The sequence below is a fragment of the Camelus ferus genome, chromosome 16 (genome assembly GCF_009834535.1).
Source record: "Camelus ferus isolate YT-003-E chromosome 16, BCGSAC_Cfer_1.0, whole genome shotgun sequence".
Lineage (NCBI taxonomy): Eukaryota > Metazoa > Chordata > Mammalia > Artiodactyla > Camelidae > Camelus > Camelus ferus.
The window spans coordinates 524,182-550,425 of NC_045711.1; the positions used below are offsets into that span (position 1 = coordinate 524,182).

The 26,244-nt window shown below is 44.8% G+C and overlaps 1 protein-coding gene across 1 annotated transcript in view; it reads left to right on the top strand.

The window, feature by feature from the left end:
• The window catches only part of LOC106730157 (leucine-rich repeat-containing protein 37A2-like), a gene marked incomplete at its 5' end in the record, with an annotated part of 48,111 nt that overhangs the window by 18,349 nt on the left and 3,518 nt on the right, over positions 1 to 26,244 (top strand). The window contains 7 exons of the mRNA XM_032498194.1: positions 6,229 to 6,347; positions 8,439 to 10,324; positions 10,853 to 10,969; positions 14,053 to 14,099; positions 15,651 to 15,705; positions 15,787 to 15,929; positions 16,037 to 16,129. Of these exons, the coding sequence (XP_032354085.1) occupies positions 6,229 to 6,347; positions 8,439 to 10,324; positions 10,853 to 10,969; positions 14,053 to 14,099; positions 15,651 to 15,705; positions 15,787 to 15,929; positions 16,037 to 16,129 (2,460 nt within the window). The remainder of the gene's footprint in view (positions 1 to 6,228; positions 6,348 to 8,438; positions 10,325 to 10,852; positions 10,970 to 14,052; positions 14,100 to 15,650; positions 15,706 to 15,786; positions 15,930 to 16,036; positions 16,130 to 26,244) is intronic.

Genomic DNA, 26,244 nt, shown 5'->3' on the forward strand with positions numbered 1-26,244 from the left:
TTTGCCAACAGTTGCTATGATCATTATTTTTAACTTTAGATAGTTTAATAGTTACATAGTGGCATCTCAGTGTAGCATCCCTAACGATTAATCATGTCAAACATCTTTTCATATGCTTCTTTTCCATCTATGTATCTTTGAATTTTTTGTCTATATTTTTGATTGAGTTTTGAGTGTTCTTTATATATTCTGGAAACAAATCCTTTATTCAATATGTAATTTGTTAAGTATTCTGTGATTGAACTTCATTCTCTCAAGAGTCTTTCACAGGGCTGAAATTCTTAAATTTGATCATGTCATATTTGTCTGGGTTTTTTTAATGGACAATGCTTTTGGTGTTGTGTCTATGAAATCTTGTTTAAGTCAAGGTCATAAAAAATTTCCCATTTTCTTCTGAAAGTTTTATACTTTTAGATTTTATGTAAAGATCTTTGAACCAATTTGATTTCATTTATGTATATGGTTTGGATTTTTTTCTTTTCTTTTTTTTTTTTTTGTGGATCTTCAATTATTCCAGCAAAATTTGTTCAAAAGACTATTCCTTCTCTACTCAACTGCCTTTGAAGCTAAAAGTCATTTGCCCATATCACTCTAGTTTTGGACTTTACATTTTGTTCCTTTGATCTTTTTGTCTATCTTTCCACTACTATCAGAATGTCTTGAAAACGTAGCTTTATAAGTCTTGAAATCAGGTGGTGTTAGTTCTCCAACTTTGCTCTTTTTCATAGTTGTTTCAGTTATTCTAGGAACTTCACATTTCCATGTGAAGTTTAGAATTAGCTTGTCACTTTCTATAGAAAAGCCTACTGGGATTTAGATCTGTAAATCAATTTGGGAAGAGTTGACATCGTAACAATATTGAATCATCTGATCCATGAACACGTTATATCTCTCCATTTACTTACGTCTTCCTTAATTTTTCCCAGCAATATTTTATAATTTTCAGTGTGCAGATGTTCTACATCTTTTGTCAGAGTTTTTCTTAAGTATTTTATACTTTTAATGCTACTGTAAGTAGTGTTTTAAAACTTTAATTTCTGATTATTTGTTGAGAGAAATTAGTTTTTGGTATATTGGTCTTGCACTCTGCAAATTTAGTAAACTCATTTATTAGTTTCACTAGTTTTTTTGTAGATTCCATCAGGTTTTCTACATAATCATGTCATTTGCAAATAAAGTTTTACTTCCTCCTTTCCATTGTGAATTTTATTTATTTATTTGTTTGTTTGTTTGTTTGTTATTTTTCTTGCCCTGTTGCACTGGCTAGACCCTTCAGTGCAGTATCTAATAGAAGTAATGAGGGTGGACATCCTTGCCTGATTGTGGAGAGAAAGCACTTTGTCTTTCCCCATTGAATATGATGTTAGGTTTTTTGTGGAAGGCATTTATCAAGTTGAGGAAGCTTTCTGGCATTCCTAGTTTCCTGCGGCCTGCTTTTTTCTTTAATCAGGAATGGATGTTAGATTTTGTCATATTTTTTCTGTGTCTATTTACATGATCATATGGTTTTTCTTTTTTAGTATTTTAACTTGAATAAATTACATTGATTTTCAAATATTAAACCAAGTTTGCATTGCTGAGATAAACCCTACTTGGTCATGATGTATCATCTTTTTATATATTACTTGATTTGATAGGCTAAAGTTTTGCTAAGAATTTTTACACCTGTGTTTATGAGAAATATTGGTCTGTAGTCTTCTTTTCTTGTAATGTCACTGTCCAGTTTTGATATGTTGAATTTGGCCTTATAAATGATTTGAGAACTATTCCCTCCTCTTCAACATTCTGATAGAGTTTGTGTAAAATTGGTATTAGTTGTTCCTTAAATGTTTGGTAGAATTTACCAGTGAAGCTATGCGGGCTTGAAGCTTTCTTTGTGGGAAGGTTTTAAAGTGCACATCCAATTTCTTTAATGATGCTATTTAAGTTATGTATTCATTCTCGAGTAAACTTTAGTAGTGCACATCTTTCCAGAAATTCATCCATTCCATCTTGAATTTATTGGTATAAAGTATTTCATTATATTCTCATTATCCTTTCAATAGTTGTAGTATTTTTCTGTTTTCCCTTTTATTTCTACTTTGATCTTTATTATTTTCTTTCTTCTCTTACTCTCTGATTAAATTGTCCTTCTTTTTCTAGTTTAAGGTGGAAGCTGAGGAAGCTGAGTATGGCGTTAGCAATATACCACATGTTGATGTTTTCAGTTTCAGTCGATTCAAAATTGTTTCTAATTTCCCTTTGACTTATTCTTTGACTATAAGGTTACTTTCAAGTGTGTTCTTTAATTTCCAAATATTTGGAGATTTTTCAGATTTGTTAGTTTCTAATTTAATTCCATTGTGGTCAGAGACATACTGAATGACTGAAATCATTTTAAATTTATTAAGACTTGTTTTATAGCCAATAATTTGTTGGAATACACCAGAATATGGTCTGTTTTGGTAAATGTTACGTGTCCACCTGGAGGAAAATGTGTATTCCGCTGATTTGGGTGGAGTGTTCTATAAATGTCAATTTGGTCAAGTAGGTTGATAGTGCTGTTCACGTCTTCTGTATCCTTACTGATTTTCTACCTACCTATTCTATCAATTATTGAGAGAGGAATATTGAAATCCCTAACTATAATGGTAGGTTTTTTGTTTGTTTCTCCTTGCCATTGTCATTCCTCCTCATAGATTTTGAAGTTCTGTAATCAGGCGCATAAATTTTTAGGTTATGCCTTCCTTCTTCATTGATTGACCTTCTCTCATAATGAAATAACCTTCTTTATCCCTAGCAATACTCTTTGTTTTGACACTGACTTTGTCTTAAATATAACCACTCCAGCTTTTTTTACATTAGTGTGATTGGAACAAATTTTTCCATCCTTTAAACCTGTTATTTTTCTATTGAAAATAGTTCTTATACACAGTATATAGTTGGCTTTTGCTTTTTTTTTGTCTAGTGTGACAACTGTTTTAATTAGGATGATTAGAGTATTTATATTCAATGTGTTTATTGATGTGATTACATTCAAATCTTTTATCTTGCTATTTGTTTCCTATTTGTTCCATCTGTGCTTTGTTTCTGTTTTCCTCTTTTTCTTCCTGCTTTTGGATTGAGTACAATTTATTATTTTATTTTATTTCCTTTGTTGGCTAACTAGTTATAGTTCAGGTTTTGTTACTTTAGTGGTTGCTTTATAGTTTATAATTGTACATATTTAATTTATCACAGTTTATCTTCAAGTGATATTATACAATTTCATGGACAATATAGGAACCTCACAGTAGTGTACTTCCATTCTTCCTCTCCTGGCCTTTGTGCTACTGTTTTTGTATAATTTATTTTTACTTATGTTATAAACAGCACACTGTATTGGTTTTTTTTTTTTCTTTCATTTAATGATCAGTTACATTTTAAAGATATTTAATAAGAAAAATATTATTTATTTACCTGTGTGGTTACCAGTTCCGGTGTTCTTATTCTTTTGTGTAGACCCATATTTCCATCTGCTTAAAAATACTTCCTTTAGTATCTCTTCCAGTGAAAGTCTACTGGTGATTAATTCTTTCCGCTTTTGTATGTCTGAGATAGTCTTTATTTTACTTTTGTTTTTGAAAGATCTGGGTATAGAATTCTAGCTTGGTAATTGTTGGGTACCCCTTTCCCCAGTTGAGTACTTTAAAGGTGTTATTCCACTGAGTTCTGGCTTACATTGTTTCCAACAAAAAAAAATTGGCTGTCACTGTTCCTCTTTGTTCCTCTTTATGTAATGCATAGTTTTTTCCTCCGGCTTCTATTAAGAGTTTCTATTTATTGCTGGCTTTGAGCAATTTGATTATGATTTGTGCCTAGGTTTAGTTTTATCCGTGTTTCTAATGCTTAATGTTCATTGACCTTGGCTTTGTGGATTTATCATGTTTTAGCATTTTGGAAAATTTTTGGCCATTATTCAGTTTTTGTATGTCTCCTTCGTGGACTCTAAGTACACATGTATTAGGCCACTTGAAGTTGTTGCACAGCTCATCAAATGATGCTGTGTTCGTTTTTGTTGATTTGTCTTGTTTCTCTTTGTGTTTCATTTTGGATATTTCCTTAATATTCACTGATCCTTTCTTGTGCAGTGTCTAATCTACCATTAATCCCATCCAGTGTCCTTTTCATTTGAACACATTGTTTTTAACCTCTGGAAGCTCAATTTGGGTCTATTTTATTTCTTCCATGCCTATACTTCACATTTTCAGTCTTTAATCTGGGTTTTTAACATCTGCCAGTAGTTATAATACCTATTAAAATGTCCTGTTCTGCTGAAACTAACATCTGTATAGATTTTGGGTTAGTTTTGATTGATGGCTGCTTCTCCTCAATATGGTACATATTTTCCTCCTCCTTTGCATGCTTGGTAATTTTTCATTTGATTCCAGACATTGTGAATTTTAGTTTATGGTGTTCTACATATTTTTATATTCCTATAAATATGCTTGAGCTTTGTTTTGGGTGAAGTCAGTTTTATCCTTTTGGATTAGGTATGACCAGAAGTAGCCTCTAGCCTAGAGCTTATCATTCACAACTACTGAGAGAAGGCTTTTCTGAGCATCTGGCCTGTAGGGATGGGTACTATTCCCAACACTGTGTCACATCCAGTTATCCTCATCATTAATCCTTTCATGTGGTTCTTTTCCTGGCCTCAAGTAACTCCTCACACACATGCACTGACCAGTACTTTGTTGAATACTCAAGAGATCCCTCTGCGTATCTCCAGAGTTCTTTGCCTGTGCACCTCTTTTCTCTCTAGTGCTGTGCTTTGTGAACTCTAGTCACCTTGATTTTCCTGGACTCTTCCAGTTCCTCAGTCAGGGAGTCCTCCAGTTTCTGCCTGAGTCTCTTCTCCCTGTACCATGACCTGGAAACTCTCTGAACGATGTAAACTAGGGGAGTCATAGGGACCACTTCATTTTTATTTCCCATCTCTTGGGGATGAGTGAACGTTATGGCAAGTGGTCCAATTTCTTGAAAACTGTTTCATATATTTAGTCTGCCCCCCCCAATGTTTCAGATAGGAGATGAAATATTTCCCTGTTACTTCATCTGGGCCAGAAGTGAATAACATTCTTAAGTCTGTTTAGTTTAGATACAGGGTCCAATCGAAGATTAGGCATTTCATGTCACGTCTTTGTTTCCTTTAACCTAGAATATTTCTCTACTGATTTTTTGTCATTGCTGTTGGTCTTCTATGACATTGGCATTTTTGCAGAGCCTAGGCCAGTTTTGTATAAAATTTGTCTGAATCTTAATTTGTCTGTGTCTTAATTAGATTCAAAGTAAGCATTCTGAGGAAGAATAGATATCCTGGCGATATATCCTTCCTAGTTCATCACTTCAGGTTGCCTGATGCTAAGTTTGACCACTTGATTAAAGTGGTATCTCCGTATCTCTCCATTGTAAAGTTATCTTTTCCCTTGGTAATTAGTAAATATTCTATGGGGTGATAGTTTGGAGTCAGTGAAGATCCTACTTTCAAACACTGTTCACCCAAGTGTGCATCAATGATAATTTCGTTCTGAATTGAGTGTCACACTGTAGTTGCAAAATGGCACTTCCCTAACTCTCTCTGTCCTTCTACATTATTCGCTGGCATTCTTCTGTAAAGAAGTGCTCCCCCGACTTTGAGTATTACTATGATCTCATATGCTCTTCTTTAATATAAGTGTTTTACCTCATTGTTTTTCTCTTGAATGTTTAGGTTATCCAGAGTTGGCGAATGTGATCTGTTATGATTTAACCACAGTGTTTTTTTTAATCCCCAGAGTAATTTCTAATATATTTCCTACTCACAACTAGGAATTGAGAAAGGGACTCCAGAAGTTGGGGACTTACTCAGACTCTTCTTAGAAGTCTGCCCTCTTCCTATGCACTCTCAACCCAAAGTGAGACTTTAGGGTTGGGAGGAGATACTTCTGAATTAAACTACAGATCAGTGTCACCCAGTTCTAATCCCTGTCACCTTTTTTCTAGGCACACCGACACCCACTGCCATCCTTACCCTTCTGTTGGGCACTTCTGTGCTCCTCTGTATTTATTTACAACACTTAAGAGCAGCAATTGGCCAACTGGCCCCTGTCCAATTCTCCAGGCCATGTGCCCTAAGAACTCCTTTCTTCACTGCCCTGTGGTGGCCTTGGCCTGCCTCCCTACTCAAGTCACTCCTTTACCACTAATTTAATTCTCTGTTTCCATTTATAGGATCTTACCTAGCCATAGGACCTGCTGCCTCTGCCAATTTAAAACTACTATTGAAGTTGTCTGCAAGACAGTCAAGCTGCACTGTGACAGTGACTGCCTGGCAAGCACCACACGTTGTGGTGAGTCTGAATTGCCTGATAAGAAATTTTTAAATTTTTATTTTTTTAATTTCTATCTTTAATCGGTGATGGTAAAATGTTTAAACAAATGATGTAACAGAATTATTTTTATTCATTCATTCAGAGTTTCAATTCCCTACATTTCTAAGACCCCCTCCTTTGCTAAAAGTCAGATTCTCAGTTACATTATGAAACTCATAATACCTCAGTTACATTGTTAGCTTAGTAATGTCACCGATCCACATACATAGAGGAACAAGAGAAAGGCATGGAAGCGGGAAGGGAATTAACATTCATGACCACACATTGTATACTGTGCTCTCTGCTTGATGCCTTACCCCCAAATGAGAACTTTTTCATACAGTGCATCACAGTTTGTAAACTGATTTAATATCCATTAGGTCTCAAGTACGCTTTGTCTTTGGGGCAAGTGTAAATACCTTTTTGTTTATTTTATTTTTGCAGTTTTATAAGAGAATACAAGTGGTGGTGTTTTATGTTTTATTTGGAGCCTGAGAGTTTCTGGATCCATAACCAGAAGCTGCTACCTAGCCCTTCCAGTGGATGGGATGGCTCTTTTATTCTTAGACTGTCCAGCTCTGAACTTGCTCTGAATCTCAAGCATTTCTATCCACAAAACACTAAGATGCTTTCAAAGATTTTTGTATACATTAGATTTACTGGCACTTAACTTGATGACTTCCCAAATGTGCTTTCATGCCCAGACAGCTTGAATACTGGTCCCTATCAATGAGCTGGAGCACATTATAAATAACAGCATTTTGCTACTGACATAAAAACGTTCCTCATTTTCCAAACTTTTTTTTTTTTTTTTTTTACTGATTACTCCCTTGTCCCCCTGAAGTAGGCAGAACAGGCATTTTAAATCTCCTTTTACGGTGAGCAAAAGCAAGATCAGAGGTGTTAGGTGCTGTGGCCTAGTGCCTAGATCTTCTGTCCCTGGTTTCGGGCTGTCTGTGACCTCTTGTTCCTCCTTTCTCTTGAACCTTCACCTCTTCCTCTGACCCTCACCTCCTCCTCTGACCCTAACCACCACCACCAAAAATACTTTTAATCCTTCTGGAAGAGAGACCCAGCTGCACAGGGGTACACATGACCTTCAGAAAGATATAACCTTTTTTTTTAATTTAAAAAAAAAGTTTTGTTTATTTTTAGAGGGGAAGTAATTAAGCTCCTTTATTTATTTTTAATGGAGGTGCTGGTGTTTGAACCCAGGACCTCATGTATGGTAAGCAGGCACTCTACCCCTGAGCTATCCCCTCCACCCCAAGTCAGAAGCTCTTGATGGGTCCCCAGGTAAAGCTGGGAATACTAGGAGTGAAATGAAATGAAAGCAAAGTAGGCATGTGACAACAGTTGCTTTTTCCCATCTGCGTTTTAGGACTTCAATTATTATTCCACTGATCTGTTGAACATTCCACATTTGCATATAGCCTGGCAAATCTCTTAACCTGCACCCCTGCCCACATGTTAGCAGAGAGCCGGGGTGGACATGGTGTTTCTCTCTGTATAGAGCCTCCTGTCATGGGGGCTGGGATATATGGGAGCAGGAACCAAGGAGTGGAATTGGGGGTAAGTGGAAAAGGTCACATCCAGATGAGGACCTGTTAGCAGCGGGTGTTGTCGTGATCACCTGTGATGGGAGCAGGACACGAGCACACTGAGGAGGCGGAGAGCGGAAGCCTCGCACTCTTCTGCGTCTGAGGCAGGACGGGGCAGGGTGTATGGAAGTGAGGAGTTACAGTGGGTCTGCAGAGCATCCTGCTGAGTGGGGAACAGCTGTCCTCCCAGCCTTGACTTCTCTTGAGTACCGGGCAGTTGGCCCCTGGAAACCAGTGGAATAATCCTAAACACTGTCACTCTATTTCACACCATGGAATTTTCTGAGTAGATAGCCACTTTTTCAAAATATATCTTTTTCACTTTCTGTTGTGAGGTTTCTTTTCCCCTCTCTAAGTGGCACCCAGACGTCTGCTGATTTCTAATTTATTTGACTGGGATATGTGGCTGTGGACTGGCAAAAAGCTGTCCATCAGCCTTCAGTTATCAAAAAAACTTCTTTTTTGACAGGTGAAGAAGCAGCTGTAGGGAACATAGAAGGATCGCTCATGAAGGTGTTACAAGCCCGGAAAAATAATACCAGCACCGAGCTGATTATTGAGCCAGAGAAGGCGTCCTCGGACGAACATGGTGTCAGCTTCTCAGCCTTCGTCGATAAACAGCTAGACTTTAATGACGAAATTGATGTTATTAGTGCAGTAAATTATGTACTGCCTTATTTCTCGGAAGGAAATCTAGAAGACTTAGAGACAGCGTTTTTACCATTCATAAAACTTCTCTTTTCCCATCTACAAGATGGAGATAAGTCCCTGGGTTATTTGGAAAAAAACACAAGGAACCGTTTTGTTCAACCTGAATCCAACAACTTACCTTATAAAAATAAACTGCAGAGATTCTATCATCTGAAAAAATGGTCAGATTCAGAAATGCAAAAAAAAATCGATGAGGTTGAAAAGAAGGAAAAAGCTGCCAGGCTTGTACGTGCCGACCCTTTGGGTCACAAATTACGACAGGCCTTTCAAGAGCAACTGGACACTGCCCAACCACAGGAAAACAGCCCGGCAAAGACTGAAAGTGTAGGGAAAAGGCTGCGGGGAGTGGACTGGGTCCTCAGGGGCCCAAATGGCATCATCAAAAAACGTGTCAAAAAACTGATGCGTAGGAGGAAACAGAATTCCCAGCCAGCTGTGGAGAATACTGCCAAGGATGAAAAGCAGTTGGACACTGCCCAACCACAGGAAAACAGCCCGGCAAAGACTGAGGGTATAGGGGAAAGGCTGCAGGGAGTGGACTGGGTCCTCAAGGACCCAGATGTCGTCGTCAAAGAAAGTGTCGATGAACTGATGCATTGGAGGAAACAGGATGCCCAGCCAGCTCTGGAGAACACTGCCAAGGAAGAGGCACTCAGAAGGCAGTCCCCAGGAGCAGGGGGGCAGCTTCAGATGATGTGGAGGCCCCGGAAGTTAGTGGGAAGCTCGTTCAACACAAAACCCTCACTTATAAATGAAGACAAAGCAGCAGTCTCTTCTTCCCTGCCCCCTGCCCCCACCCCTCCTAAATCTGAGGTTAGACAGGAATCAAAAGACTTATCCTATAGTATTTTAGAAGACGCAGAAAGTATAGTTAGAAATATGGAAGCTTCTAAACCAACCTCACGTCCCAGAAAAAGACGCCTGTTCCTTGGTAGTCGCTCTCGTGCGATGCACAGCTTATTCCAGGCCAAAAGGAATCGAACTTTGAAAAGGAAAGAGCTCCTCAGGAGTATATCTGCAGGCAGGCCTCCCTCTGCAGTGAGGAGCCTCATAAATTCTCCTTCAGGAGAAGCTATTTCTTCTTCAGCAGAACTAAATTCTCATGAAAACCCACCAGAGTTATTTTCTTCTTCAGACCCTCTTGCAGGAAAGGCGACTGTGCTGGAAGGAGCTCTCTCTGAAGTCGCTGCCAGTACGGATGTTCCCAGCACATATTCTGTTACTACAGGCAACTTTGTGCCAACTGTTGAACACACGGACGAAACACAAAGGGAATACCACAACGTGGGCACTGAATTACCCTCTAAACCCACCGGCTTCACTTCCCCAGGGCTTCCATCCTTGGGTGATCAGTTTGAACTCCAGGTAAACCAGCAGCTACGGTCCATCGTACCAAATGGTTACATGAGAGGCCTCATTTCTCATTTGATCCGAACTCTCAAAATGGACTGCTCTGAGACGCACGTGAAGCTGTCCTGTGCCAAGTTTTTCACCAGAACAGGCCTTCTGATAAAGCTGCTCAGTGAGCAGCGAAAAGTAAAATTGTCCCCGGCCGAGGGGGATACTGACCTGTGGAAAACTGAGAACTACATCAGTGAGAGCGCAGAAGGCCAGAGTGGACAGACAGGGCAGGAGCCACATGAGGTGAGGGCAATGCCTGACACATGGGGACCTGGACTTCTACTCAGTGTAGGACGTGCCATTAAAGTGCCAAAGCTGGGAGACTAGGGGCCCCTGGTCTGCATCTTATCCACGAAACTGGCTAAGACAGCGATCTCCCACTGTGCTCATTTAGAGAATGGTGCCGCTATTCCTAGGGGAGCCTCAACACACAAGATGCATTGTAAGAGAAAATGCTGATAAGATTAGTAACACATGAGATCTGGTAGGTTCTTTAAGAACCTATAAGCTACTCGAAAGGATGGGGTTCAGAGTAGTTTAAGAACAGTCTGCTAAGGGGGAGGGTATAGCTCACGTGGTAGGGCACATGCTTAGCGTGCACGAGGTCCTGGGTCCAGTCCCCAGCACTTCCTCTAAAACACAAATAAACCTAATTACCTCCCACCCACCCCCCAAAAAAGAAGAGTGAGCTAGTGTTTAAGTAGGTTTTAGAATAGTTAGAGTTCATCTTTTCTCTTTGTTTTTCAAAGAAATTATTCTTTATTATTTCAGCTCACAGAGGAAGTTCCAGGATCCGACTATAAGAGCAAAGTCATGTGGGCAGTTTTAATATCTGTGGCAGTAACTGCAGTAGTGGCGGTCTTGGTTATAAGTTTCTGCCTTTTTGAGGTAAGGACAGTTGAGATTCAGAACCCTCAAACTGAAAATCACAGCTACCTTTCCACCTGCTACTACTCCACAGTCCTCTTCAGTCACAAGGGCTGAGATGGGTTTGGTCTTTTATGGAAAAGTATACGCCCGGGATTCTTAAAGGAGCTCCAGTCCCAGGGGGTCTCTGTGGAACTGAACCCAAGGTAACAAGCCATTAGAGTATTTTGAAAAGTCAAGTTTATAAGGAGGCCAGAGTTGACATGGTAGTAAAATTTCTTCAACTCAGAACACTGCACCTCACCAGTCACTGTCGTCCCTTCACTGCTTTCTGTCCTTGTTAGGTGAAATGATGAGATACATCATTTCCACCCTCCTGGAGCCATCAGTCACCCTGGGAGGGCTGAAAGGACATGGCTAAGAGATAAAAGTGTGATCTTGTCCATCCATTGGGTTTACTTACCAGCTTTCTTCTCCAGTGTGTAAGACATTTTGTAGGTAGGTTCCATCAAAACACTGTGAATAAAATCCTGCCTCAGGCTCCTGTGAAGTGTGCCCTGTTTGTTGTAGTTTTGTTCTCACCCTGTAGTCTTCCAGCTGTGCCTCAGTGTGCCATGGAGGCCTGTCTCTGCAGGAGGATGTTCTTTGCTTGTGTAGACACAGAAGCCCTGTCTGTAGAACAGATGTATTTGTCACTGATGAGTAATAATTTGGCATTCTGATTTCTGATCAATCCTGTGATAGTGATAAAGTGAGACTGCCTCGATGGGAAGATTTGAGATCCCTCTTGGTGAAGGCAGAGTCTGATTTCTGAGCCTACAAATGTGCAGGGTAGCGTGGGGTCAGCATGCTAGTCATTTGTCATTAGCCATTTCCCAGACTGTGCCCCCTGCATCTGCCGGTGGCATATGGCCTTGTGCTTTTGTAGAATTTCTATAAACTCCTCTTTTATTGCTTTAATTGCTATGTAGTTTAACCTTGCACTTGTATCTATTTATTTCATTTCATTATTTCCTCTCCCCACTTAGATAAGTTTTTTCAGGACAGAGACCATGTAGTGTTTTTCGTAAAGCTGACAATAATGATGTTCAGTGGAAGAGAGATGAGGCATTATGTCAATTCCACAATGAGGAGTAATGCAACATAATATTTATTTGAAGTAGCTAGACAGCCCAGCAATCGACAGACCCACGTGTCCTTTAGACTTTTGAAATGTCATATTTAACATTCTAATCAGTGGAAGAAAATGAATACATGGTAGTAGAACAGCTCCCTATTTGGTGGAAAGATAACAGCAGGTCCCCATTTTTCACCTTAAACATATCTCCATAAACATGAAAGAAAAGAACTCATGAAAGTATTAGAAGAAAATAGAAGCAATATGTTTATAATCGTGTGGTGGAAAAGAGCTTTCAGACCCTGATGCCACAGGCAGAAAGCTTTGGCAGATTTGACCACCTTGTCTGTGGCACCAAATTAGCACCGACCTATGCCAAGCACTGGACAAAGTGTCTTCCGTGTATTGTCTGGCTTAATCCCCACAGTCCTGTGAGGACGGCAGTGTCATCCTGTTTCATAGATGTAGGACATCGACTTAAGGCCCCAGTGACAAAACCAAAAGCAGAAGCCAGTTTCACCTGACTGTAAAGCCTGAGCTCCTTACTCCACTCTTCTGTCTCATCCCCTTAGAGACAAAAACTTTGGGAAGTCTTTGAAACACTGAAAATCAATGAAAGCCCATATTTATTTATTGTAAAGAGTTTTAGAAGTGAACAAGAAGACAGACAATCCAGGGGAGGAGAGGGCAAAGGCTCGGAAGAGCAGCCATCTGTTGACCGTCTGTCCCCGTATCAGCCCGTCCTCATGGCTAGCAGGTTTTGTCAGCCAGGCCTTTGTCACCTCATGGCATAAAAATAGTCTCTGATACTCTCTTCTAGTACTTTCATAATCTGTCTAGAATTTGTTTTGTTTTTTAGTGTAGTTGAGGTAGGGGATCTAACTTTTTCCCCCTGTATGAACATCGAATTGTTTCAAAATTTTCTACTGAATGGTCCATTCTTCACCAATCTAAAAATACTATCTTGACTATAACTCAATAAAAAAAGTTTTAAAAAGTAATAATAAAAATACTGTGCTTATCTCGACTCTGTTGTATTGATGCAGTTATCTTTTCCTAGTACCGGTAGCACACTGAATAATTCCAGTTGCTCTGGAACATATTGTATAAATGGTAGGGTAAGCTCCTGCTGTTTGATCGTCTTTTTCATACATTTCATGAATATTCATTCACATTTTCTCTCCCAAATGTCAACTAGCCAGGTTTTGTTGAAGATTTATCTTGGATTTAAATTGGACTGCATTGAATCTGTAGGTCAATTTGAGAATTGATATCTTTACAACATTCTGGGAAGATGGTATCTCATGCCATGTATACAGCTTTCACTTTAATGTCCTTCAGAAGAGTTTTAATATTCATCACATATGTCTTATACATTCTCAGTTAAGTTTATCCCTAGGTACTTTATGCGGTTTTTTTGATATTGTAAATGGGATATTTCTTCTATTTCTTAGTCTTCTGTGTTATATAGGAAAGTCTTTGAAGTTTATATGTTGATCTCTTGATTCTGTATGTAGCCATCTTCCTGAATTCTCATATTGCTTCCAACCTAAAGCTTGTCTATCATTTCATGTGCAAATGTGCTTGTCTCTTCCTTTCCAGTGTTTTTCTTACCGCAGTGATGAGGACCTCCTCAACAGTGACCAGTAGTGGCCATATGATAGGCATCTGACTCTTGTTCTTGTCTTTAAAACGATGCTGAGGTTCCTGGTAGATACTTTTGTTTTCCTACTTCTAAGAATTTGTATTGGGCATTATCTGTTGAACGTTACCTAAAACAATCAATAAAACGTATTGCCAGCTGTGTGCATGATCCTAAGTTAGGCACTGTGAAAGAGGCAAAGGATTATTAAACAAGAGAACATTCCTTCCACAAAAAAAGCCTTCGTCTCACTGGGTAGATAAGACTGAAAATGAAAAGAAATGAATAAAGATTCTAAGATAGTCATTGTGATGAATAATTCTGATCATGTTTCTTCCAAAACAGATTTGTTCACGCAGAAAAGCAGCAAAAGATCAGAAAAAAAGCGTAAGGTAAATATTACTCTGGTAACTTTTTTAAAAGCTTTTATTTTTTGTTTGTTTTACTTTTGTGGGGGAGGTAATTAGGTTTCTTTATCTTTAGTGGAGGTACCAAGGATTGAACCCAGGGCCTCGTGCATGCTGAGCAGCTCACTCTACCACTGAGCTGTACCCTCCCCCTAGTCTGGTAATTTTTGAAGTAGGATTTTAGAACTAGAGGAGAACTTAGACCTCATCTATTTCAATCTCTTCATTTTATAGTGAGGAAAGCACAAAAGGCAGGAAGAATATTTATTTATCATAATGCTTTAGCCGAATTTATTTACCAGCAAAACTAGCTCCCCAGCCAAAGCTGAGCTGGAATGGGACCGGCCCAGATGCCTCTGCTTTTCCTAGTCCTTTAAGGGAAAAAGGGGGAGGGAGAGAGGTTTGGGTTTTCACCCGTTTCTGCTGGTGGTGGCCATCAGGCTGGGCTGGGCCAGTGGCCTTCTTGGAGGTTCTGGGGTAGGGAAGGCCACATGGCTCTAGGGTTTGAGGACCAGCCTCACTCAAAGTTGTTGGAAGGGAGAATATATGAGTCCTTCCTAGAAAGTGGCAGGGAAACTTCCCTTGTCCTCCTGCTGGTTTTCAGACGCCCACAGTCTATTCCCTTTATCCAAACCTCATAGAATTTTAACTGGGAGAAACTTTAGACAGCAGTTTGTTTCTTCCTTTTATATTAAGAAAGTGGAGAAAGAGAAAGGGAAAAGGTCCTGCCCCATGGCCATACTGCTAGTGAGTATCAAAAAGATGCTTCCCTTCCACTGAGGCCTTCATTGATCACACTGTGCTTGGGCTGTGAGCTACATGTTATGTCACAAATCAGCACCACATACTATATGGACACAAGGAGTTTCTAAAACAAACTTATTATGCACTCAGATGTTTTCCTATTCTATGTATATTCAAAAAAGAATATTTTGTGTTTTAGTGCTAGTCGTGGTCTTTAAACTGATTTCACAATTCACTTAGCATCAGAGACAGCCTGCGGTGTGAAAGTCAGTGAGTCAGATAGCTCTGCTACTTGGACTCAGGTTTCCTTGGTGTGATCCAGTTTACAGGACAAAGCCACTAGGAAAATAGGGACTCCCTCCCCCTCAGCCCCAGCACGTGCTGCGTGTGACTGCGTCTGCAGAGGGCTGGGGTGAACACTTCCAGAGTCATGTTCTTCTGCCTCGCACGGCTGTGCAGGGTCTTCCCTGCACGAGGGCACTTGGCAGGGCCAAGCAGGGGAGTGGGGCTAGAAAGTCTGCCTGAACTCCGTGCTCAGCCACATGCAGAGGCCTGTCCGGGGACACTGGGGGGCCATCTCAAACGGGCATGGAGAGCTTCTGGGAGCCCGGTGTGCATGGAATTATTCCATAATTCCATAATTATTAAATATCAGGGTCCAGGTGTGTGGTGCCTTTGCTGGTGGTGAGTGTTTACTGAGGTGCCCACTTAGTCCCAGTAAGACCAGACAGGCACACTGTGTGAGACGTAGAAAGTGGCGTGCATCACTAATTGTGTGTGTTTTCTTCCAAGGGGCTTCTTTCGGTTTTTGCTGCGTAGAAAATGCTCAGAACAAAGTGAGAGCCAGGTAAATCTGAGGAGGATAAAGTACTGTTGCCAGAGAAAGCAGGGGAGATGCAGAATGAACGTTCCCCTTTTTCCGTTCTAGGAGGGCTTCTTCCAGAGAATGCGGCCGCTCTGGCTCAGGGACATGTACAGACCTCTCAGTGCCACACGCAAAAAAAATATGGCGCAGAAGCTACATGATGGGGAGTCTTCTGACGAGGAAGAGATTTTCAGTAAGGATGCGAGGTAAATGATTGGTGACAACTTAAAGTTCTCATCCAAATGAGGAAAGAATGAAAAATTTAATTGTTCCTTTCAAGACTAAAGGCCTCGGCATTTTTCTTCTTCCCCAGGGCACCCACGGATGACGCAGCTGACGTGGTCCTGACCAGCGAGCCGGACGAGCCGGATGAGGAGAGCGAGACGGTACTGGGGAGCAACGCGGTGTGAGCGCCGTCCCGCCTCGGGCCGCCTGTGCATTTTATTTTCTAATATTATCTTTTCAGAAAGATTGCTTATAAAATACTCCTTTTTCTCCAGTGAAGATGTACAAATTCCAACCAATTCTAGCCACGTGGTGAGGACTTAAAATGTAAATAGTTGAATATTTATAAGCAAAGAACAAGGGCCACAGGCAGGAGAAAGCAGGGCTGAGGCTTGAATCCCTCACAGTAGGCAGTGCTTCCGTGAGGGGTGACGTGGGCACAGGAGGATGACTAGAAGGATGAAGAAGGGCTTCTCTCCCTCGTTTCCCCAGTATAGTCAGTCCCTGGGAACCGGGAAGCGTGTCGTGCGCCGGGGGCAGGATCGTGCAGTCACGGCACAGCCGCCGCTGGCTTCCCCCCCTGCTCCGGGCCGGCGGCGGCTACTCACAGCACGGCTGCCCCTGCCAGCGGGGGCCCCGCACACAGGGGCTGGGGCGGCCAGAAGGTTTGCGTCCCTGGGCTGCCTCCACCCTGAGGCCAAGGCCTGGCTTTTCTCCGAAGCTCTCAAACTCGTGTACAGATGTGTTTCCTGTCATGGTAGGGGGTTCTCCACCCTTTGAAGCTGGTGGAAAATTCTCATTGAGTTTTTTCTTCTCTAAAAAGCCCCTAACCCTTGGAGAGCTAGCTGGAGGGACAGGGTAGAGAATGTGTGGGAGCAGCCATTGCCCAAGGTGGCCATCCCCAGGCCTCCCCTGGGCTGCCCTGGCCTCTCCTGACCCCACTGAGGGTCCGCCACGTGCTGCTCAGCTCCCTCCAGCTCAGCCCAGCACCAAACCTCCCCACTTCCTGCCTCACCCAGCACAGGCCTGTGGCTGCGTGATTTCAAGCGAGTGTGTAATGACAGTGCCACCTGCATCAGCTGCAAGGTTCTTCCACTCCTGCAAAGAAAGTCATTAATCAGTCGCATTTAATAAGCCAGTGATGGTTGAAGTACCTTAGTGAGTAAAAGGAATTCTGAATGAGTCAATAACAGTGACAACTACAGTGAGAATGACGGGAGCTGTTTACTGAGCACCTGCTCTGGGCCAGGTGCAGTACTAGGCACTTGAGTCACACCATTAGGTCATAAGAACAGAAAGTCCCCATGCCCGCCCAGACTCTGTAATGAGTCAGGGGTTGATGTCAACGAGGGAGGTGGACACGAAGACAAGGAGCTGATGAGAAGCCAGGGATAAAGATCCTCATGTTGCTGGGCTTCCCAACGTGCGGGCCAGGATTCCAAGTAGCTCCAGGTTCCTATGTGGGGATGTTTCCATTATTTCAATGTTGGTACATAGAGGGAGGCTTAGGTAATATTTTTTATGTCACACTACCTCCAATTTGCACAATTCTTTATTAGTCTCAAATGCTACCCTAATGTATTTCTAAATAAAAATGCCCAAGAGTAAGGCTCTGCTTTGCCCAGCTTGACCCAAATTGGGCAGTGCTTTTGCCAGAACACAGACTTCACCTGGCCCACCTGTCTGTCCTTGGCTCAGGGACACACCCTGGCTCTAGGAGTCAGCTGGTACAAAAACCATGGCCACCTACAGCTGCCTCTGTCTCCATCATACTGATGGGCAAACTAGCTCGGAGTCCGGCTCCTTACTGAGAACTGAGTGACAGAACAAGGGACGGAGATACAAGGCCAACAGCTACTCAGTGAAAATTCTCACTGATTCTAATGAGATCTGTCAGAGGAATTAGCCATTTTTAAAATGGTAATGAAACGAGGCAATGAATGAGTAGGGCAAGAATGACACAGAAGTGTTGTAGGGTTCGGAGGAGGGAAGGTTAGGAAGCTGGGGAGAGTCCATGAAAAAGGTGGGACTTGTCCTGGGCCTGGGTTACAAGCCAGAGACTGTGCCTGGTCTGGAGGAAGAGTTGGACACAGTCCCTGTCCTCCAGGCACTCCTAAGACTGGGAGGAGGGACAGACCCCTGAAGGTGTACGTAGAAGATAGTGTGTTGACGTGACAATGGCAGTGTGCCAAGCGGTGGGTTCAGCTCTTGGTTGGCTGGAAAGGAGTAAATGTGAGGGATGGCTTGGAGGAGGGGAAGAGGAAGGAAGCCACACAGAAGTTTAGGCTGATGAGATGAAGGAAAGGCCTGGTCTAGACAGGACAGTACAGCAGCGAGAAGCGTGAAACCCCAGGGTGTGCTCGCACGTGCGCAGCCTGCTTCCCGAGCACGCAGCGCGAGGCGGGAAAGGCAGTGTGAGAGGCCGCGTGGGGAGCAGGGGACCAGTCCCCGGGGTCCTGGCAGAGGCACGTGGTCGTGACCAGGCAGCACAGACTGCAATGTTTTAAGCAGAGAAGGGTCATGATCAAGCTTGAGTTTTAGAAAGAGCACTTTGAAGGTGGTCTGGAAGTAGAGAGGCCAAGAGATCAACTTGGGGGTTTAGACCAAGTAGGAACTGGGAGGAAGTGGGGCGCCAGACTGGAGGTTTTGATGCAGCTGAAGCACGTGTATGGTGGGTACACATGAGTGGGAACTGGAAGGACAAGCGCTTTTGTTCACAGAAGGAAAGGTTGGACTTTTGAGAGTTTGTATGGTAGATTCCAGATGATAATAAGGTCCAAGTGTAACCTGGGGGTGGGGGTCAGGAAGTATCGGGAATCCAGCAAGTGATGAGAAAGAGCTCGAATGACCTTGGAGACTCACTTGTTTCCCCTTTATGTAGCTCAGCAGAAAGCTAGCTCAGCAGGCACCTGCAGGGTCGGGACAGGGGAAACATGCGCCCCTTCTGTCGTTTCTGCCCTCTGGCAGTTCCCATTATTACTGGTACAGGTGTTCCCCGCCTCCCGGTCCCTACAGTTGTGGGGCACTGCCGGCGGCTTGCTCCCTGCAGGAGTGCTAGCCACGGGACCCACAGTCAGAAAATACAGCTCCCATTCAAAAGCATAAGAAGTACTTCAAAGAACTAGGGAATAGAAGGGGAAGGCAATGTTACCGCATGACCCCCCCCCCCCCCAGGAGCTCACAAGACGGAAGACCAAATATCTGACGCTCAGATCTCTGGGGAATCACTGAACTTGCTGCCTCTTGGGTCCTCGGCCAAGAAGGTGACCCAGAATTTCATTCCTGAAGGATCTGTGTCTTCAGAAGCCCTGTCCTTTCTTTTTGGTTGCTGGGGCTGCTATTAATCTCTGCTGTTGGACTTACGAATACAAAAGGCATCCCAGATGGAGTTCCAGGCATGGACCTCCTGCCCCCATTGGTGGAGCAGTGGACACAAATGTCCTTGGAAATTTGGGGTTAGTCACTCCAGCCAGTAGAGAAATCCCTTTTTTGTCTGAATGGCCACAGAGATGTATAAAATTTGGCTGACCCGTGCAACTAGTAGTAATATTTTGAAAAGTAAATTCCCAAAATATTATTATGATAGCCTTTTTTATAAGATTATTAACAGTTTAAAGCAACCATAAAATAAACCAAAAACATGTTCTGCGAATAGGTACATAATGCAATAAAAATGTTATTAATAAAAAAAAGCCTGGGGGTGGGGGTAGACGCATGTTAGAGCATGCGCGTGAAGCCCTGGGTTCAGTCCCCAGTACCTCTATCTTAATAATAGAAAAGAACATTAAAAACAAAAGTAAAGCAAAAATGAGCCAAAGACTTAAGATCGGAGAAAATTCAAGAGGGGAGAGTCAGAAAAATGCATGTGGGTGTGCCCCGGAGTAAGATGTAACTTATTACTGAAGTCCTAACTTTCAGATCACCTGGTGGGCCTCGGAGTATTTATAATATTAGAGAGATAATAAAAGCTCTGCATGAAGCAATGGTGAGAGTTCCTCTTTTTTTTTTTTTTTTTAATATTGTTTTGGGGGAGGTAATCAGGTTTATTTACCTATTTTAATGGAGGTACTGGGGATTGAACCCAGGACCTCATGCAGCCTAGGTATGCACTCTGCCACTGAGCTTTACCCAACCCCCGAGCTTTGTCTTCAATTAAGAGTGCATTAAGAGAAGTAAGAGAACAGGGAGGAGTGGTGAGTCCAAAAGTTTAATTAGACAGCTCCTAAAGCAATCTAGAGGAGAGACAGTTAAGATACAGATGAATGACCTAAATGTAAAGGTAATGTTGAAATAGAAATAGAATGCGGTAATTTTTACAAAAGTAGGAAGGAGATGTCTTAAGTTTGAGCCACTAAAAGAAAATGATGCCTTTAATGAAAATAATTAACAAGGGAGTAATTTAAGAAACATCAGTCCATTTTGGGTGTGTTTTCAAGGGCTCCTGTGGGACATTTTTGAGTTTGTTTTTGTTTTTGTTTTATGTTTTTATTGAAGTATGGTCAGTTCACAATATTGTGTCAATTGCTAGTGCACAGCACAATGCTTCAGTCATATAGGTACATGCATGTATTTGTTTTCATATTCCTTTCCAACATAAGTTACTACAAGATACTCAATATAGGTCCCTGTGCTATACATTATAAACTTGATGTTTATCTATTATATATATATTAGTTAGAATTTGCAAATCTCAAACTTTGGGATATTTTTGGAAAAAAAAAATACTAGACAACACAAGGAAGAAAATGGTAAGTTCTACCAAGGAAATTCAAACCAAGCCATGTAGGTTTAGAGAAAGATGTTTCATTAAATATTAAATATACATATTTGTATGCTCATGTGTATTTACTCTATTATGTATTTTACTATATTCAGGTCAGATATTCAGCTCACCTTCAGTTTTTTTTTTTTTAATCTGTAATTTTAATGTCCTGTGTGTCTACTGGACTCTTTGTCATTTGTTCTGCTCTTAAGTCATGATCTCTTTTGTTGTTTCGTGATTGCTTTTCCTTCGGTTTCTTTGGGGACCTTAAAGACACCTACTTTAAAGACTTTTCAAATGGCTCTAAAACTTTATTTTTTCATCTATCAGTTCTTCCATTTGTGGAGATTGTTGGCTTCCCCAGCGCCCTGTGATTCCTGGTTGTGGGATTATCTGGAGATTCCGTAAAACCCAAGGCCATCTACCAGCGGCCTCTACTTGGTCTGTACCTGGCTGGGCTCCAGACCAGGGTTTTCTCAGAAGTGTCCACTGTGGGCCTCCACCTCATGTGAGTGACACATTTCTGGGACAGTCCCTTAAGCCTAATGGTTCTGCCCAACCACAGGCATGTGGCTTTGGTTTTTGCCACGACCTTGAAGGGTGGACGTAGCTGCTCTGGTTTATCATCACCAACTGGCAGCACAGATCCTGACACCAGCCAGCTTCAGGGCCCAGCCCGGCTCAGCATTTACACTGTGGCTCACACCCAGCACGTTCAGCCCTGCTGTCTTCCCAGCCCCTTCTCCGCCTGCAGCCTCCGCCCTATTTTCTTTTAAGGAGAAGTCTCCATTTCGTGTCTACAAACATGTCCTTCTCATTAATTTTTTTAACACTCTCATGTCTACGTGTTTCGGGCAGAAGGACATGGTTTCAATCATCTTTAACCAGAAGCCATGTGACTTCCCCACACGTGATACAGCCGCTGTTAAAGCAGAGGGGTTCCACAAGCAGGTCGAAATGCACACCCCCAGAGCGCAATGTTATTCCTGGACATGACTTACAACTACTCACATTAGGCCTGTTTGGACCTGCTGGTGAGCAGGATCAGGCTCAGCCTGGGGCAACAGCATAAAGGTGAAAGCAACCTGTAATTTTTATTGAGAGTCAAATTTGAAGCATGCATATTTATTAATTTTTATTATTTTATTAAACGAATACGTAGATAGAGTGCCATGTGCCAGACTTAGGGCCTTTGTTTGTAAGCGCCTTACAAACATGGACTAATTTAATGCTTATAACAATCCTGGGACACGGATACTATTATTATAACCCCCATTTTACAGATGAGAAAACTGAGGTACAAAGAGGAGTGAACCATGACTGAGATTCTGAGTCCCGTGCGCTGAGCCTATGCTCCCCTATACTTTGTGAGTGTGTGTGTGTGTGTGTTTGTATGTGTGTGTGTGTGTGTATGACACATGTGACACTAGCTTGTACTTAGGAGCAGGGAGCGTGAAGTCAGACTCTGACTGTGGTGTGACTTTCCACAGCTAGAAGTGGAACGAGGAAGGACAGACGATGGCAGACTCAGGGACCTGGCCCACTGGCACGGGCCTGCTGCCCCAGACCAGCTCTGCCCACTTCCTCCCCGCCTGCTCACGTGGTCGTGGGGCTGACCGAGGCCTGGCTCAGACGCAGCAGCCTGAGGGCACCAGGGAGGCCCGGCTGCAGCAGGGGCGGTGGGGTCTGTCCTCTCCCACCCTCATCTCAGCATCAGGAAAATCTGTTCACTGTAGACTGGAGGGACTAGGGGCTGGAGACGGGGGAGAGCCATGAAAACAGCTCCTTCCTTAAAAGAAAGGGTGGACAAATCACTCCATTGTTACTCTTCGTGTCTAGGGAGACAGAGAGATGGAAAGAGAGACCAGGGTAAGGACTGAGACGAGAATGAAAAATACAGAGAAGCACAGAAGTACAGAGAGTCTAGACAGAAAGGTGCCAAGACAGAAATAGATACAGACACTGGGAGACAGAGAAACACACACCTGGAGGGTGTCTGGATGGAAGGTGCTGGGAGACGGGGTGGGGCTGAGCCAGAACTGATGTGGGGGGATGGTCGTGCAGGAAGCCGAGCCGCTGAGGCCCTGAGGGTTTGGGGTCCTTGGGGAGTCTGGGACAGAAGGGCCTAGAGCCACGGGTTCCCCACCTACCAGTATGGCCTATCCAAGGATGGGGCTGGGGCTGAAGTAGGTGTGCGGAAGTGTATCCAGTCCCCTCCCAAGGCTGCTGGCCTGGGGTCCCTGGAGCTGGGGACAGGTGCCTGCCTTTCCGCGTCCTCCTCCCGAACTGTGCCAGCTGGCCCCGTCCCCCCACCCCAGGCCAGTGTCAGGTTCCAGGCTGTTCCCCGGGGGAACTTTGATCTGGAAAGAATGAGAGTGACCGAGCTGGCGGCTGCCCAGGGCCGAGCCGTGCCACTGAGACCTGGCCTGGGCTGCCCCTGCCACCTTCCCACCTGTGGGGGCACCAGGCAGTCACTCCAGGGCTCAGGAGACACAGGTGGGGTCTCTTCTGCTTTCCTGCCCCCCTGTTCTCTCCACTTCCATTCACTGTTCAGTCACTAGTTCCTGCACTGCTCCATTCGGCGCCCCTCCCTTCACTCACTCATTCAAATGGCTGATGGAGCTGGGGGCTGGGCCAGGGGTCAGAGGGATGAGAGAGGCAGGGCCTTGCCCTCTCAGGAGCCCCAGAGATCACTACTCAAGACAGACAGCAGCTCCACACTGGAGGAGGGAGCCAGGGCAGGAGAGGAGGGATATATTTCAACGGGCATGGTGGGCGGGGAGGGGAGGGGAGGAGTGCTAACAGGCCTCATCAGGGATGGCTTCCTGGAGGAGGTGGCATTTAAACTGGGCTCTGAAGACCTAAAGAAGGGAGTCTGCCAGACAGGATGGCAAGTGGAAGGGATGCTTCAGGCAGTGGGACCAGGGCAGCCACAAAGGCAGAAGTGTGGGAGTTTGTGCATTTTGCCGGAAGGGCCTTGAAATGCACCTTAAGGCATTCGACCCACTGTTGGTGGAGGGGAGTCATGGGTCAGAGGGATAGTTTTGTTAGAGAAAGGAGACTCGGGGGGCTTGCAGGGGAGGTGGCAGCCTGGTGGTGTGGGTGCTGGTCTCCTCCAGGCTTCCCCAAGGAGGTGCTAGCGCCCGCAGAGACCTCCCGTACCGCTCCAGCCCCAAGGGGGACTCCAGAATGATTCTGAGGAAGCCCAGCTTGTGTGTGGGCTGCAAAAGGCTTTGGAGGGCCCTGGCCCAGGCATTAGCCCAGCCCCCTGCCTCTGCCCAGCCACCCCACCCCCACTGCTCACTTGGAGTGACATGGCCTTTTACTGGGCTGAAAGCAGACACTGCCTGGCCTGCGGGGCCCCTGGGGAAGGCCCAGGGAGCCACAGCCCTGGAGCTCTGCCTCCCCCAGTCCCTATAAATAGCCCAGGGAGGGGGAGGGGAGGCGGGCCAGGCAGGGCTGGAGGGGGCAGGCCTCGGGTGGGAAGTTGTGGAGCAGCGGGGGAGAAGGGAGGATGAGTCCAGAATTTAGGCCCAGTTCTGCCGCTGATGATGACTGCTCGCCCCTCGGGGGTCTCGGGGTCCTCTGGGCCGGGGCAGCCAGGCTGGCGGAGCGGATTGCACGAGCACGTAGACGCAGGGAGTGTCGTTCTAAGAGGACAGGAGGGGCCAGTGCTCCTTCCTGTGTGGCTTTTCAGAGGCACAAGGGTCAGGATATTAGCTGTGAGGGCCCCAGGCCGGGGCTGTCCTGCCCCAGAGACCACAGTGGCCCAGGACAGGCTGTGGTGGGGTGCTGTTCCCAAGGTGGGGGCAGGGCGCTGGGGTGAGTCAGCGGAGACCTTTCCAGGCCATGGGGCCAGGGCTTAGGAGCTGGGACCTGAGTGGGGAGGGGATCCTAGAAATGGAAACTGTGAGCCCCATGGCCTTATCTGGGCTGGAAGCAGCTGTCTCCACTCCACACCCTCCGCAGCCCCTGCCTTTGCTGGGAGGAGGCAGGCCCCTCCACACGGGGATGTGTGCTGTTTGTTCTCTGGGCGGCCTGAGCCTCAGCAGAGGCCCGTGGGAAATTCCTCCTCCACTAGGACCACGAGGGCCCAACGTTGGTCGGGGGTTGAGAAGGTCTGCTCTCTCTTACCCTCTCTCCAGATCAGGGCCACCCTTAAAACCTTGTATGCAAGTCTCCGCAGAGCGCCCAGGATCCCTACCTTCTAGAGACAGACTTCTAGGTCTGGTTAAAGAGGCAGCCAGAGATGGGGCACCTGACTTGTGCAGTCAGACTCACACAGTGATACACAAACGCTTGATATATGGAAGCATATGGAGACGCTCAACATACACATACAGGCATGCGTGCGTTCTACGCTGACACATGTGCAGCAGGCATGCATTTGCGTGTGTCTAGAACACGTTCAGCACTTATGAGCAAATGCATAAAAGTCCCTCCTATAAACACAGGTGCTTGGAAATGTACCCACACCCCACACGCCACATACACGTGCAGGTCCTGTAGACTCTGCAATGCCCACATCTTCCCTCCGCACTGACACACCCACACTGGGACACGCAAGCATGATACATGCACAGACACGTCCTCAGATACGTGGGAGAAAGATGAAAATGTGTGTCCAGCTGAGTGTCCCTGGGATGGAGTTTAAAGGAGGGTTTGGTAGAGGGGAATTGGAGTGACCCAGGGGGCAGGGGTCTCTTCCGTCCCCCCACGCAGGGGCCTCAGGGTTCCAGGATTCAGGAGAGTTCAGGCAGGCAGAGCTCTGGGGCAGAGGGCAGAGCCCCATGTGTCCCTCTCCTAGTCCTGGCCGGAGATGAGGCCTGGGGCCTCCACGACTGGCCCCCCGGGCTCCTGCGCAGCCTCCACCACACTCCCACCTCCCTGCTTAGCATTCCCCTTGGCTCCCGAACCCAGCAACCTGGCAGGAAAAGATAAACGTAAGCCTTGCATCCACACCCATATGGATCTCATAACAAGGCAACAGTTTCCAGGGCAGAGGCTGGATTTCAGATTGGAGAGGAGGGGTGGGAGATCCTTTGTTTGCCGAGGGGTCCGGCCCTGGAGTGCATTGCTCCACTGGGTCCTTGTTAGTCTACTCCCTTTGGGTGCCTGCAGCTGGGAACCCTGGGGAGTGGGGAATGACTGGCTTCACACACCTTCCCAATTATGAGAACTCCCAGGCCCATCAGCCACCCAGCAAGCTGAGGGCTGCAGGCAGGCAGGGCCCATCAGGGCCTGGCAGATAATGGGTCTGGCCTGGCCCCTGACCTTCCAACCTGAGCCCATCCTGGCAGAGGGGCTTGGAGGGCTGAAGTGACCAGTGAGGTTGGCAGCTGCCTTTGACTCAGTGCAAAGGCTGTGACCTTCAAGACAGGGTTGTGCAGTACCTGTGAGCCCCCTGTGGCTCATCGTGGCCGCTAACGCACCCTCTCCGTCACCCATCTCAGTCCATCCTGGAGGTTCGACTGGCTCCCAAGTGAGTCCCCTTTTTCGAGGTATCCCATCACCCCATGTTCACAGAGCACTTT